Source organism: Lepisosteus platostomus, chromosome 6 (assembly GCF_059453375.1).
Source record: "Lepisosteus platostomus isolate fLepPlt1 chromosome 6, fLepPlt1.hap1, whole genome shotgun sequence".
Taxonomy (NCBI): Eukaryota; Metazoa; Chordata; class Actinopteri; order Semionotiformes; family Lepisosteidae; genus Lepisosteus; species Lepisosteus platostomus.
In genome coordinates this window covers 50,133,999-50,147,861 of record NC_142616.1, presented here as the reverse complement: position 1 = coordinate 50,147,861, position 13,863 = coordinate 50,133,999, and the positions used below count along the sequence as shown (strand labels likewise).

The 13,863-nt window shown below is 34.9% G+C and overlaps 1 protein-coding gene across 25 annotated transcripts in view; it reads left to right on the top strand.

Annotated features, from left to right (window-relative positions):
• Positions 1–13,863, top strand: part of cadpsa (Ca2+-dependent activator protein for secretion a) — a 140,132-nt gene that overhangs the window by 104,624 nt on the left and 21,645 nt on the right. For 8 of the 25 annotated variants that reach the window (XM_088636183.1, XM_088636187.1, XM_088636190.1 and 5 more), the window contains 10 exons: positions 1,001–1,033; positions 3,644–3,800; positions 6,292–6,433; positions 8,379–8,513; positions 10,976–11,131; positions 11,482–11,629; positions 12,127–12,141; positions 12,557–12,631; positions 12,957–13,040; positions 13,452–13,484. In XM_088636183.1, coding sequence (XP_088492309.1) covers positions 1,001–1,033; positions 3,644–3,800; positions 6,292–6,433; positions 8,379–8,513; positions 10,976–11,131; positions 11,482–11,629; positions 12,127–12,141; positions 12,557–12,631; positions 12,957–13,040; positions 13,452–13,484 — 978 coding nt within the window. The remainder of the gene's footprint in view (positions 1–1,000; positions 1,034–3,643; positions 3,801–6,291; positions 6,434–8,378; positions 8,514–10,975; positions 11,132–11,481; positions 11,630–12,126; positions 12,142–12,556; positions 12,632–12,956; positions 13,041–13,451; positions 13,485–13,863) is intronic. The other 17 variants (XM_088636185.1, XM_088636194.1, XM_088636192.1 and 14 more) reach the window with 6 other exon arrangements.

Below are 13,863 nucleotides of genomic sequence, written 5' to 3'. Positions count from 1 at the left end.
GAATTTTCCATAAGCTAATTTAATTTCTTATTAAATTAAGAAAGGACAGTCCTTTTATTTTTAACAAAAGATGGGGGTTAATGATGTCACTGTTTGTCTTTTGTGTATAAAAAAGCCTTTTGTCTTTATAGCTTTATGCACAGATTAATAACCTCTGACTTAATGATGAGTTTGATCGACAAATACAGAGTTGCTCAAGTTCCCACACTATTTTCTTGCTCTTTGGTGTACCAATTAATACCAATTATGTTTTTAGTCCTAGGTCATACTCACTCCAATTTATCAATATTCACACTAGAAAGGGGTTTGGATTACACTTTTACCACAGTCATTTGTAGTTTGACATTTTCTAAAGAGTTTTAAAACTACATAAGAACTCTACAAAACTGAAACACTGTAAAGAAAGGATTTTCATATATATGTAAAGGTTTTTCATGTCTATATTTTATTATTTTTGGTATAAATGTTATATTTCTTTTTATGTAGGGTGTTACAGTACTGCTGAATGCATTACTGTATCTATCAACAGAATGTTTTCAGATTTATAGATATTTTCTATCCTAGAGTGTCATGTTAGAGTGTCATGTAAAAAATTGTTTCAGATGTTTAAATGACAACCTCATCTGCCAAAACATAAAATAAAAGGTTCACTGCTTTTCATCAATATCAAACTTGCTTTGAAAAACATTACAGTAAAAGCACCATATATCATACATCATTAAGGGCTGCTTTGCTTTTATTATTTCTTTTTACATTAAAGGTTTTAATCTGAATACATGATATAGCACTTTTATTGGCCACTTTTTAAATCGTCAATATTTTACAAAGGCACATTTTTAGATGCATTCTTCAAGTATCTATTATTTTCGTTAAGCATGAAAACCACATAAACTTATGCATGACCGTAATACGGTTCTTTAGATGCATATTTCTGACTTAAAATTTAATTAACATTAATGAATATGAAGATTTATTTTATGTTTCTGGATCTGCCCAACAGGCAGCAGTCACAAGTACTGGAGATCAAACAGGGGTACAGTATATATATTTCTTTCTATTATTGAAGTCACATCACATAAGATATAAAGCGCATGCAAGGAAATTTAAGGAGCTCTGTCATCAACAGTTCAGGGAATGGAACAGTGTCTTTCTCAAGCACTGGTAGGGACACAGATTGGAATGACTGAAACATAGACAAAGCACGGATCACTCTTCCCTTTTTTCCATGTTATAAAGCACGGCATTGTTGATTTTCAATATTTCGTGACAAAGAGATGAGCACTTTGAACAAAATACAAACATGCTATTCTTTGAGATAAACAAAACAATCCCACATAAAGAGACATGTAAAGTACCCAATTGTGTTTTTAATTAAAAAGTCCTTGTTAGCAAGGATTATAATAACACGTGTTCTCTAGGATGTGCCCTGTGGTAGCAAAAGATATGAATAATATCTCAGCATTAAAAATAAATGCAATGAATGGGGTCTTCTGGAAAACCAGACAAGCTGCCCGTGGAGGGTGGAAATGAAATGGGTCATGAAGTGGCAGTTGTATTTCTTGTTGGGATTCACCTCTGTGTGGAGCTGAGGAATTCTGCACTCTATTGTAGTACACCTAACCACTGCAGTAGTGCTATAGTTGGGACTGTCTTCCGTTGTGGCAAGGTAATGGTGTGAAATTCACAGAGGTGCCCACTTCTCTGCTGAAAACCAGGTTCACACAACGATCTCTTTCCTCTTTTTGTTGACTGAAAGCGTAATTTGTATTTGCATTAGCAGAAAACAGTCATGTTGCGCCTTACTGTTTATTTTATAGCCGTCATTTGAATGTTTTTTGTGTGTGCAGTGCTATTGTTTTAATTTTGGCATCATTGCCCATTTTTCTGCTTCACAGTAACAAAACTCCTAGCTCCCAACTAATGCCTGATTTGCATATTTAAATCTCCTCCCTGTTTTCTTACTGTTCATTCAATCTTGGATGGTCCTGGCAGGGAAAAGAGGTATGTGACTTCACTGAATGAAATGAGTCACCTCCCTTCATAGTTTGTGCATGTCCTACAGATAACCATGTTTTTTTTCCTACTGGGATTTTACCTGGGTTTCCCTTGCTTTGTGACCTTTCCACAGTTTATTGGTGCCCAAGAGGCAAGTGCTTGTGCAGCTGTCAGTTATACCACTGGTGTGCTTAGTTTGCTAGACAGCCAGTGCATGAAGGTGACGCTGCCTCAGCAAGCACTTCAAGCAGTGACCCCAGTATTTCCACCCTCTTCCCCTCTTGGAATCTTACCCGAATCCACTCCGTGTGTGTCCAGTCTATGCATTTCTTGAGAAGACTTGCGCCAGTATAGTTGCGGTTGTTGTTGTTTACAAAGAAATACATACTGCCAATGCAAGCTCTATGATGTCCCCCACATTGTTGTAAGGGTTAATTGATTCAAAGTACTGTGTGATCTGGAACAGGTAAGTTGAGCTGAGGTAAGAAATAGCAGGAATCAATCAAATTTATCTTGTGCCCCACATGACAGACATTCTCAGAATGTATTCCGTTCTTTATATGAAAAGCATGCAGTTCGTCGATTCAGTTATGCTTCTCCTGTTTATTCAACTCCCACTTGCATTTCTTAACTGTAGTTTTGTCGGTTTTCCGTGGCAAGTAAGCCAGCGACTGCAAGCAGTTGAGCATTGCTAGCAGCAGGCATATCTCAGTTTCTCCAAGAGATGCTGTAGCTTTTCAAGTAAAATTTGCAAATGAATAGGAAATTCATTCTTTTACAGAGTGATACTGTTTTAAGAAAATAAAAATTATTAAGCACAAAATCAGAAATACTAACTTTCTCTTTACTTGAGATCCTGTTGCTAGTGCCACAAATGCTGCATGCTATCAGTCGGCACTAAATAAAAGACACCAAAATGCATGAACACATGACACATTCACATCTGAAACTTGTATGATGTGAATGACAGAAAAAGAAAAAACGCACAAAACATATTCAAGGGAGAGAAGCATGTAAGGAGTCCACTTGCATGATACAAGGGCACCCTTTTCAGTCACTCCACTGACTTCTATAGATTTCAGATGAAAAGCACAGCTTACAGAATTTTTTCATGCAAACTCTTGTTGTTTCTTGTAGGCAAACATTACCACACACATTTTATTAATAAATCAAGGAAGGCTAATTGCCAATTTCAAATTCACGCATATAGAAGAGTAAAATGTTTGGTTTTAGATTTTTTGGTTTTAGAATTTTAGTCATACAAAGGGAATGAATAAACAGATTTCTGCAGTAAACGAATTCAAAGGAAGCTTTATTTATAGAATTGAGTGGAGTTACCTTTCTATATCTGGTGCCACAAGTAGGCAATAAAAGAATAAGAATACAGCTTCACAGTAAACTGGTAAAAATGTGGCTTCATCTTGTGATGGTCCTAGAAGTACTTCTGTACCTTTTTAAGCATTGTTATTTAATATTGACAGTGATGGTCTCGATATGTTTAAGCCACATTTCATGAAAGCTATGTTTTTAATTTAAAACACACTACCAGTTTACTACACTGCTGTCTTGACAGCTCTCGGCTTTTTCTTGACCATCATTTCCTATTTTCTCTTTCCCTGTGTCTTTCTCTTTCTGTTAAACTCCTCAGGCCTTTGCGTGGTGGTCAGATCTCATGGTAGAGCATGCTGAGACCTTCTTGTCTCTCTTTGCTGTGGATATGGATGCAGCATTAGAAGTTCAGCCACCAGACACTTGGGACAGCTTCCCACTATTCCAGCTGTTGAATGACTTCCTTAGAACTGACTGTAAGTACTGTTACTAGTAATTTATAATGACGAAGTTTTAATACATCGTACAGCACAAATCCCAGCAACAACCCAGTCAGTCAACCCACTGACTGGAAGAAGAGATTAAAACTGATCATAGTGCTTAGCACTTGTTAGAGTTTTTGTACATTTTTCACTTACATCTACTCCTTCATTCAGAAGAACGTAGGACTTGTTGCAGAGTTTTCAGGAATTTGACAGAAAGTTGCAGTACTTTCCTTTTAAAAGCTATCTATAATACTTATGATTCATCAATACAAACACATTTTAACATTAAAAACGGCCTCACCATTAAGCTAACAGTGGACTAAAATTGGTCATGATTTGAAATTGGATGCAGTCATACAGTTACAATGGGTCACTACTTTTGGCAGTCCACTGTTAATGTCAATCTATTGTAAAGAGCTGAGTAGTCTTTTATGTAATTCCTACTGAATCATCTCACCAAATCTGGCAAATTGAACAAACCTTAACAGATGCAGTAGTTTTCCATTCAGTTCAGGTAAAAATAATGAAATTACAGTATTTACAAAAATCTCCTGCAAGGCGAAAACAGGTATATTGTATGTCAGGGAATGAAAAAAAATGCATTTGCTGACACCGTGTACTAGGGATAACAACACTTTTTCGTACGCCAAGGCTTGTAAATGCAACTTACTTCATCCCTTTATCAATTTGCCTCGTCCTCATTTGATGAACCTATTGTGTCCATTAGCTAAGATCTTTTAAGCCTTGAATGTTCCCAAAAATAATACGAGCCAGATACAGAATGATAATCCTGTCTTTTTAGGATGACATGAACCCGCCGAGCTGCCGTGACAAACGAGATGTTTAGTGTTGTTTTTACTTTCCAGCTGTGTTGTCTAATACAGTGAAGAACAAATACTCCCAGATCATCACAACTTGCATACAGGGCGAGTTGTGTACATAATTGCCACAAGCTGTGAAGATCAAGTGACCTTCATGCCTTAAATGCATACAGCAGCACTGTTCTTGTTAGCAGCAATACCTAGTTTACTGCTTCATGAGAGAACTAATTAGCCGAGTGCCCCCTGAAACTGTCAGAGCGATTGTAGATAATGAACCTTATTCTGGAAGTCACAGATAAACAGAGGATGCCTACACTGTAGTTTTCACATTCTCTGTATTTGTACATGTAATATGTGTGTTTTAAATACTATGTGCTTAATATTCAAGTTGCATCGCATTTTGTGTTGCTTTTTATGTGTTTATGTGCATTTTCTTTGTGTGTTCCTGTCATTTGTGATGACTGTTGTCCTTTGACATTTTTAACAGACCTCGGTGAAGAGAGATAAAATGAAACTGAATAAAAAATGTTTCTTAATCATTCGTTGTCATTTAAAACATTAAAGAAAATAGCCTTTAGCAACAGATCGGTGCTGACTTCAATGCTTTGCATACAGTACGTGTTAAATAATTACAATTAAAAGATTTCTTGAGAATTCAGTAATTGCGTAAAAAAATGCATGCCGGTAACCCTACAGTATAGAAAAGTTCCTGAACTTTGCCTAAACTTATAGAAATTGTTATTTTTATCTCAGATCTGCTAAATATGCTCTTTATATATTCTGAATATAGATGTTCAAATACATTTAACTTGTACAACCAAGTGCATGAATTGGTAGACTGTTTTCTGGAGATAAGCTCAATTTTAAGAGTTCTGGTGCAGCTTATCTCAATCTGGAGGACATGTCTAGGATTTATTGAGAACATTTCAAACCATTCACTTGTAGAGAACTGTTAAATGTAATCTCTGATCAGGAATACAAGTTCTCAGTGCTTGAGGTTGATGAGTGCCTGAAAACACACAAACAAACCTCTTTGTGAGAAATTCATCAAAAGACAAAATGGGTAGGTCAAGAAATGTTTTTTTTGCTTAAATATAGAAAACATTAAACCATGTAGTGCCAAATTAAATTATGGTTTTCAAAATAAAATAAACATTTAAGGGAAAAAAACTTGCACACTACTTTCCTCTTTAAGGACTCTGAATATATTTTTCAATAAATTTTCCCTTTAACACATTCAAAGTAGATATCACTTGAAACAGAAAGCACCCTGTTAAAAACTCGTTAATTGCAAAAAGATATTTCCTGTCTTCCTACCTTGTACCGTGCATTTATTTCCATTTGTTAAGTACCACCAACAAAGGTGCTGTGCATGTTACAGAGCACGGTGCATGATGCCAGGTGAGAATGTATATATTTTCTGTCACTGTCCTTCTTTTTCTTTTTCTGTTCATATGTGCTACTTGGATTTGATTTGGTCTGTTCTTTAGCATCATTATTTCTTTCTTTTTTTTTCTATAACAGTGTCTTATCATAACACCCCTCCCCAACATACACTTCTTATGATTTTGTAGTAACAGCACTCTAAGCAGTTTCTGGGGGAAAAAAAAGAAACGATAATCTGAGAAACATTCTTACAGGCCCATTGTTGTCTATTTCAGATAATCTGTGTAATGGAAAATTCCACAAACACCTTCAAGATCTGTTTGCTCCCCTTGTGGTTAGATATGTCGACCTGATGGAGTCATCAATTGCACAATCAATTCATAGGGGCTTTGAACGGGAGTCGTGGGAGCCTGTAAAGTAAGGGAACCTTCTTTTGATTAACTTTGAGTTAGGACGGTTGGAGAGTCATGGCTTGAGTATAGAAACAGAACTGGAACACTGTAACTGGATCATTTTTTCCTTTTCTCCGGTGAAGATAAAAAAACAATATACTTTAACTCTTAAAGATATACATGACATGTAATAAGCATCTTCACCTGGATTTGTGAAAGGTAAAAAAGCTGACATTCCAGCATTCACAGTGAGTATAACTATGAAATCACTGTCCACAGGAATAAATGGTCATTTTCACTTTATGTGTGCTGCTTATTCAATTTTTGCAGTTGCATGTCAGCAAAGGGTGAAGCTAAGAGTCTAGAAATTCTGTTCACAGGATGAATGTGGGTCATGGTTGCAGAACACTGAAAGCTTTCAGTAAAACAAATCTTCATCTGCTTTAGTTCCAATGGTTTTTATTTTCATTTGTCTCATTATTATGTCCAGTTTGCAAACTCTGTCCCGTTCTTGCACAAACTTTCATCCTGTACTTGTACAGGATAATGGATAAGTACTTTTACTTACGCTTTTTAGGCTGATGACAAAAAAAGTCCAACTTTAAGCAATCTTTGTTTAGCCTAGAGGAGGAATATAAGCCAATGAGATTTTTATTGAATAGATTTTCTATGAAACATCATCACCATATTCAGACATAACTGGCAGACATACTGTCCTCTCCAAAATTCAAACTTTTTTTATGAAGGAGAAAAACATGAAAACAACATTAACTTTGACTAATATCTATTAAAAATCTGATTTTCATTTTATTAACTTAAGTACTTTTATTCTCCTTTGCAAAATTAGTAAGTTGTACAAAGAACACATTGGTATGGGAAAGTTTGTAATTTCCTGCCAGTCGTTATTTCAAATTCAAATGAAAACACTGTGCACTGCTTTTCACCCAAATACCTTTCATTTTATTTTTTATGATGTAAGATTTAGACAGCCTATGTATATACTGTAGGTCTTAACATCGTAATATGTAGTCCTTCCTATGTATACAGTTTCCTGTGAATTATAATGTTTACATTTAATGTAATACTGCAACAAATGTTAACTCACAGAAAGTTATAACAGAGAAAGGCTATCTAGTAAGAAGGTAAATTAAATAAACATTGTGTTCTTCTGATCTCTATGGTCCTAAGGGCAGGTAAGGTAACTTGTCAATATAGTTTTTGTTAAGGTTATTTCAATTTGTGTATTTTCTACTTAATTATTAACCCAATATATGTGTGTAATTGTTAATGCCTTCTTTGCTTTATGCTTTTTCAGTGTTTGTGTTTGAAAATTACTTAGTTGCATCACAATATCCACAAATTATATCAGCTCCTTAAATTGTGTATGCTCTGAGTGTTCTATTTTGAAAAAGTCAATAATATGTATTTTAAAAGTATGAAGATACTGTGGCTTGACTGTACTGAAATATTTTGAACATATTTTGTTGTATCAGTATGTGTCAACATGACTGATTTTAAGTTCATATCTCAGGGCCTTTTAAAAAATGTGTAATGTGGGATTTTCATCCTTTTATTATTTTGGACTAATACCCATTGTTCTGTGCTATGAAATGTCATCAGAAACTGTAAGTGATACCAGTTCTTTTGTGTGGACCTGAAATGCTTTGCTTTTGTTTTTGTTTTTGAAGATTGGTGTGTTGTTGTTTTCTTCCCTTCAGTTCCTTTTCTAAAATTAATTTTCCATTTTCTGCTTTGTTGCATCTCCTCTGAACCACTACATATTGCCTTTGTTGTCATTCCCCCCTCCCGCTTTTTTGGGGAACTGTATCACTTTTTTTGAGCTTCTGGTCTTGCGTTGTTGTGCTTTTTTATTTTCCTTTTAAACTTATTTAGTTAAGTGTCACATTTGCTTCTCCAACATCTGCATTATCACTGTTATGGTATTTTCTTTCTGTCTGTTTCTTCTACAGGAGTTTAACAAGTAATCTTCCCAATGTGAATCTACCAAATGTGAATCTCCCTAAAGTACCAAATCTACCAGTTAACCTCCCACAAATGCCTAGCTTTTCTACTCCGTCTTGGATGGCTGCTATATATGACTCTGAGTGTGTATTGAGTTCACATTAGATCTGATTTATTGACAACAGTCACCTTGGCATGAATATGTCTTTTTCCTATTTTTAATGAGTGAATTATTGTTGGTTTAAGTAAATATTACTAAAGTAGCACCCAAAAATCGTCCCTTCAAATTCAGTGTTCACATTTGCCTAATACAGAATGTTACATCTAATTTTGCATGCAACATACATATACTACACTACTACTTCTGTCTAACCTATCTTAAGATTTCCAGGTGTGCATTCCAATCCTACAAAAATATTCTTACACTCACTATGCTCATATATTGTATACAGTTGGGGTAAGATAATCTGTAGTACTGTAATACAACACACTAAGAAATTTTAATAATTTTAATATTGTTTCATTTTTCCCAGCTGTAAAAAAACACCAAATTGTTCATTTGTTTGCTTTATCTGATTTGCTATCAGCATTTGGCACTCAATTGGGAGTTTGCAAATGAATATGAATGAAGCTAAGGTAATTACAAACTATGTTTAGACACAGTTACAACAACTAATTAAAAGCTTCTCCCACCACACTTCTCCATACTGTGACACATTATCTATTCTGCCTTTCCAAATGAAAGTGAAACATTTTCAGCTTTACAGGGGAAAAAAAGGTCTCAAATTGAGTGAGATGCTGTCATTGCAAATTGCAGATGAAGAGTCCAAGGTTCACCATGTTTTATAAAATCTGTCAGCCAGCTGAATTTCACAGTCTTTAACTGTTGGCCTTAAACTATAGCAGAGCATTAGAATCAAAATCATTGTGCTAAATTGCCCTAGTCTGGCACAATTAGATTCCCAAATGTGACATACTGTGTATCTACTTCAGGAATATTGCATTGAGGATTATGCACAATGCACAAATACATTATTATTTACCTGAACATATTTTTCCTGTTGAAGTCATTTTCATGCCAAGCTTTCTGTATTAAAGGCTAGATTAGGCAGCATTTTAAAATGGAGAACCTGATGGCTTTTCATTTTCTTCTCCTTGCATGCTGTTTTACTTTAGGGTGGAAAGATACAAATAGAGATCTGATCTGTGTTTTTAACTACTATCCTGAGTTAAAAACAGATTCACTAACCTACTGTATACAAATGCGTAAACCTTCCTCTTTTAGTCAGGATCAATATGTCTTTGTGACTGTACAGCGCATGACCCTACTTCATACGCCAAATAATCTGTCTTGTATAACATAGCCTAATTGTCTGGCTTGAAGAAAGAAAAGTAAAACTTTTTGTTTATTGTGTGTTAAACATGTTATCTAAATTTGTACAAATTATCTTTGCACATGATTCATACTGTGAAATATACAGATTTTATTTTAATGAAGCAAGTAAATGGCTTTATTGAGTAAATTCCAAATGATTTTGTATCTTTCCAACATCTTCTTACTTCCTCAAATATTCATTCATAGTATAAAAGACAGATCTCTATTGTTTCATGTAGTTTTGTATATTGACTGTATTAAGAGAACCTGCAGGAACTGCATACTTGGCCAGTCCAGGATCTCCTGCTGGTGGGCCACCTTTGGCATGTCAGGATTATGGTTTTCAACATGCAGTAGCTGTCTGTGCTTTAGCTATTGCTCTGAAGCAGCCAGTACTTCAGTGCAGCTGGCATCCGTCATGATAGAAACACACAACATCACACGTTTCTACTGAGGATGTCAGTACCCTCTGGTAATGCATGGTGTGTTTAACATCCCTAGAAACGATTGTGCTGGCATAAGTGGTGTGCGAGAGCCTGCTCTATCTAATACTGCTGGGCAGAAGGACACATGACAGGAAAGACGTCTTACTCTTCTACAAAAATGTGCTTTTCAAAACTTTTGGAATTTGCACTCACAATGTACAAACAGTTTAGCAAAATCGTTGTTCACAGTTGTAGAAATATCAAAACCTCCGCATTGCCCTGTATCTCTCTAAACAGAAAAGGCAAAAGTAAAATTTAACCATCATTGCACCTGGCCATTGCAATGACGGGTTCACACCTGGCCTCACTCACCACTTAATACCACAGCCCTTCTAAGATGTTTATCCTGGAAAGATTCAAGACATGTAATTGAACAGTATACAGTATGCATGACCCCCAATTTAAAATAACCACACAGTTCTGTGTGGCTATTACTTTGTGGTAGACATACATTTCTTTATTTTTACCATATACTGATTCCAGTAAAAAAAAGATGATACTTTATAAAGCTTAGAAATTTCAGGTGTTACTGTATATGCTGGAAACAATCACTTTATGGTAAAAATAAATACATACAGTATGTATATAAAATGTATATTAGCCTAAATTCTGGAGGTGGAGACTAACAGCATCCCCTTGTGCATCAGTATACTCTGTACCTTAACTTAGTTTGCCGTCTCCATTTGTGATAAACTGTTTCAGGAGACAGGTGCTCGCTTTGACCCCTTCTGTCCTGTTCTCTCAGCAACGGATCAGGTACCTCTGAAGATCTGTTCTGGAAGCTTGATGCTCTACAGACCTTCATCCGAGATCTCCACTGGCCCGAAGAGGAGTTTGCAAAACACCTGGAGAGCCGATTAAAGCTCATGTCCAGTGACATGATTGAGTCATGTGTAAAGAGGTAATTTGTTTTTGGTGAGAAAGACTATCAATGGAAAATATCAGTACTAAGTATAAAGTATATCGTTCTCTCGTTCAGGCATAAAATCATAACTTGTGTTCATTTAAGTGTCTTTTTATGAGTACAGGTGACTTGACTTTAGCTACAAGATTGTCTGTCTTGGCAGTTCTGGTATTTACAAACCTTTAAAAAAAGCCAGAAATCTAGATTTGTACGTTGCTCACAGGAAGCATTTGAAAAGAATCTGTTTTCAATGTCGTCATCCCGTATTTTCACTGTGGACTAGAAAAGCAAGAATCTGAATGAACTACTTTTAGGATCCATTTTTGGTGCTTATTTCTCGGTTACAGAACAAGGGTTGCTTTTGAAGCAAAGCTGCAAAAAACCAGCCGGACGACAGATTTCCGTGTCCCACAGTCAATATGCACAATGTTTAATGTGATGGTAGATGCCAAGGCTCAATCTGCAAAACTCTGTAGCATGGAAATGGGCCAAGAGGTAACCCAAAGCCTTTTTCAGTCTTCTGTGTTCTCACGTTTAAAGTAAATGTGATTTGTTTGCTGTTGGAGGCTTGTTATCAAATTTTCTAAAAATATTTCCATTCAGAATCACTGGTTTTACAAAATTCCTGTTTCATTCAGAATTTGTGTTACCATTTTCATCAAAGATGAAAAAATGAAGTATAAGTTTTCAATGGTTTTATGGAATTAAGCAGATTTACTGGGAATTTGTTTTACATTTACAAGCACAGATTTACATACCACATAATATAACATTTTTATTATAAAGCTGGTTTATTTTTCCATTATTTTATAGTTTATTTTGGCGTTTGTGCATTTTTCTATAGTTCTGCTCTGGTGTTTTATTTGCAGATCTCTTGAAATTATGCTTTCACATTACATTATGTTAATCTTTTTTTTTACTTTGATTTGGCATTGGTGTTACCATGTTTCCTCTATCTTTCTTTTTATTTCTTTTTCTCTATCTTGAGAAAGTTTGTAAAAGAGTGGGTAAGTGTGGCTAACAATTCAATCGAAATCTCACTCCCATTTCCCAGATGCATAATTAGCATTCATAGCAGTTTTCCCCTTTCTGTCAGCACTTTAAATGTTTCAATTTAATTAACGTGTGTAATAGATGTGATTGAATATATGTAGAGAATAATTGTGAACGTTATCATATTTGTGGTGTCTACTTACAAGTAACAGTTATCTCAGGAAATATTAATAACTGTGAAAAGTTGCTTTAGTATGTAGCCAGAGAAACACAGGACAAAGGTATTTGAAAGAAAATCATTAGTTTATCAGTGATAATATCAATTTTTTATCAATTATAATCATATAATTGAATGGATCATTCCTCACTAGCAAAAGCAAATGACATCATGAACATTTTGGCTGATTTGTTGGTCATGTTTTTTTTCAGAGACAGTACCACTCCCAAATAGACAATCTAATTGAAGAAACTGTCAAAGAAATGATTACCCTCTTGGTTGCAAAGGTATGTTTTGCAAAATAATGGAAAATTATTAAGACATAAATTAGAAAGAAAAAAGAAATTAAAAGCAGTAAAAGTCCTGTAAAAATGTTTTCTTTACAGTTTGCATCAAAGTGGCACTCCATTTGTTTGCACCTATTTGTTCCTTTTAAAGATGTCTCTAAAATCTTATCAATAATTTAGAATTTTTTCCTATAATTTTTCTCCAAAGAACCTTGATTTTATTACAATATTTTGCTATTGGATAGAAATGTATAGTTATCTTTAGTATTTTAAGAATGCATACTATTGTGAATGTCAGGAGCTAAACAATGTGTCTTTCTGGCAGTTTGTTACCATATTGGAGAGTGTCTTGGCTAAATTGTCCAGATATGATGAGGGGACTCTGTTTTCATCATTCCTGTCTTTCACAGTAAGAACATATTGTACTTTTATCTCGCTTCAATTCCTATAAACCCTGCTCAGACTGAAAGGTTGTTAATTAAGAATTGTTTCATGTTCTTAACTACATTTGTTCTACTTATGCTTGCCATTAAGTGCAAAGAATGCCTAAGTTAGCACAGATAAGGAAAGTATTCTTCAGTTACATGAAGAAAAGCAAGAATTACTGTCTAAGGCCTTCCTTTCAATCTCTCTGTCACTGGTGCATTTAAAAATGTGTGGTATGATAAGTCTAGGCATGGTATGTACCGGAATTCACATTGTATTATTTCATATATTAAAAGAAATTGTCAGGTACTGTACTGTCTATGATGTTAAGCAGAAGGTTTTGAACTCAGTGGTCACAAATCTTACCCTTTTTCTCTGATTTATTTTATTCAAGGTGAAAGCAGCCTCAAAGTATGTGGATGTACCTGTAAGTGAAAATAAACTCAATATTTATCCATTTCTTTATGGTGTTTGTAGCTCTTATGGTGTTTGTAGCTTTTATCTCGCAGTCTCATTTAAGGATTGGGCAGCTTGTCTGAGTGAAAAAATGGAGTAGACAAATGAAAATACACAATTCCTTGTGGGCGATTTTCTTTGGTTTGCTGGAATGGAACATCTTTTTGTTTTGCAATTCATGTGTAAAGTATCAGACAGTACCATTCAGAAGTAGATTTTGTTGAAGGATACCTGTTTCATTAACAAATATTTGTCAAGGATTACATTAAAAATGTGCACTGGAGAGACTTGTGGCAGAATTCTCTTTTCACAAATATACATTAATATGGCTAATAACAAAAAGACAATTT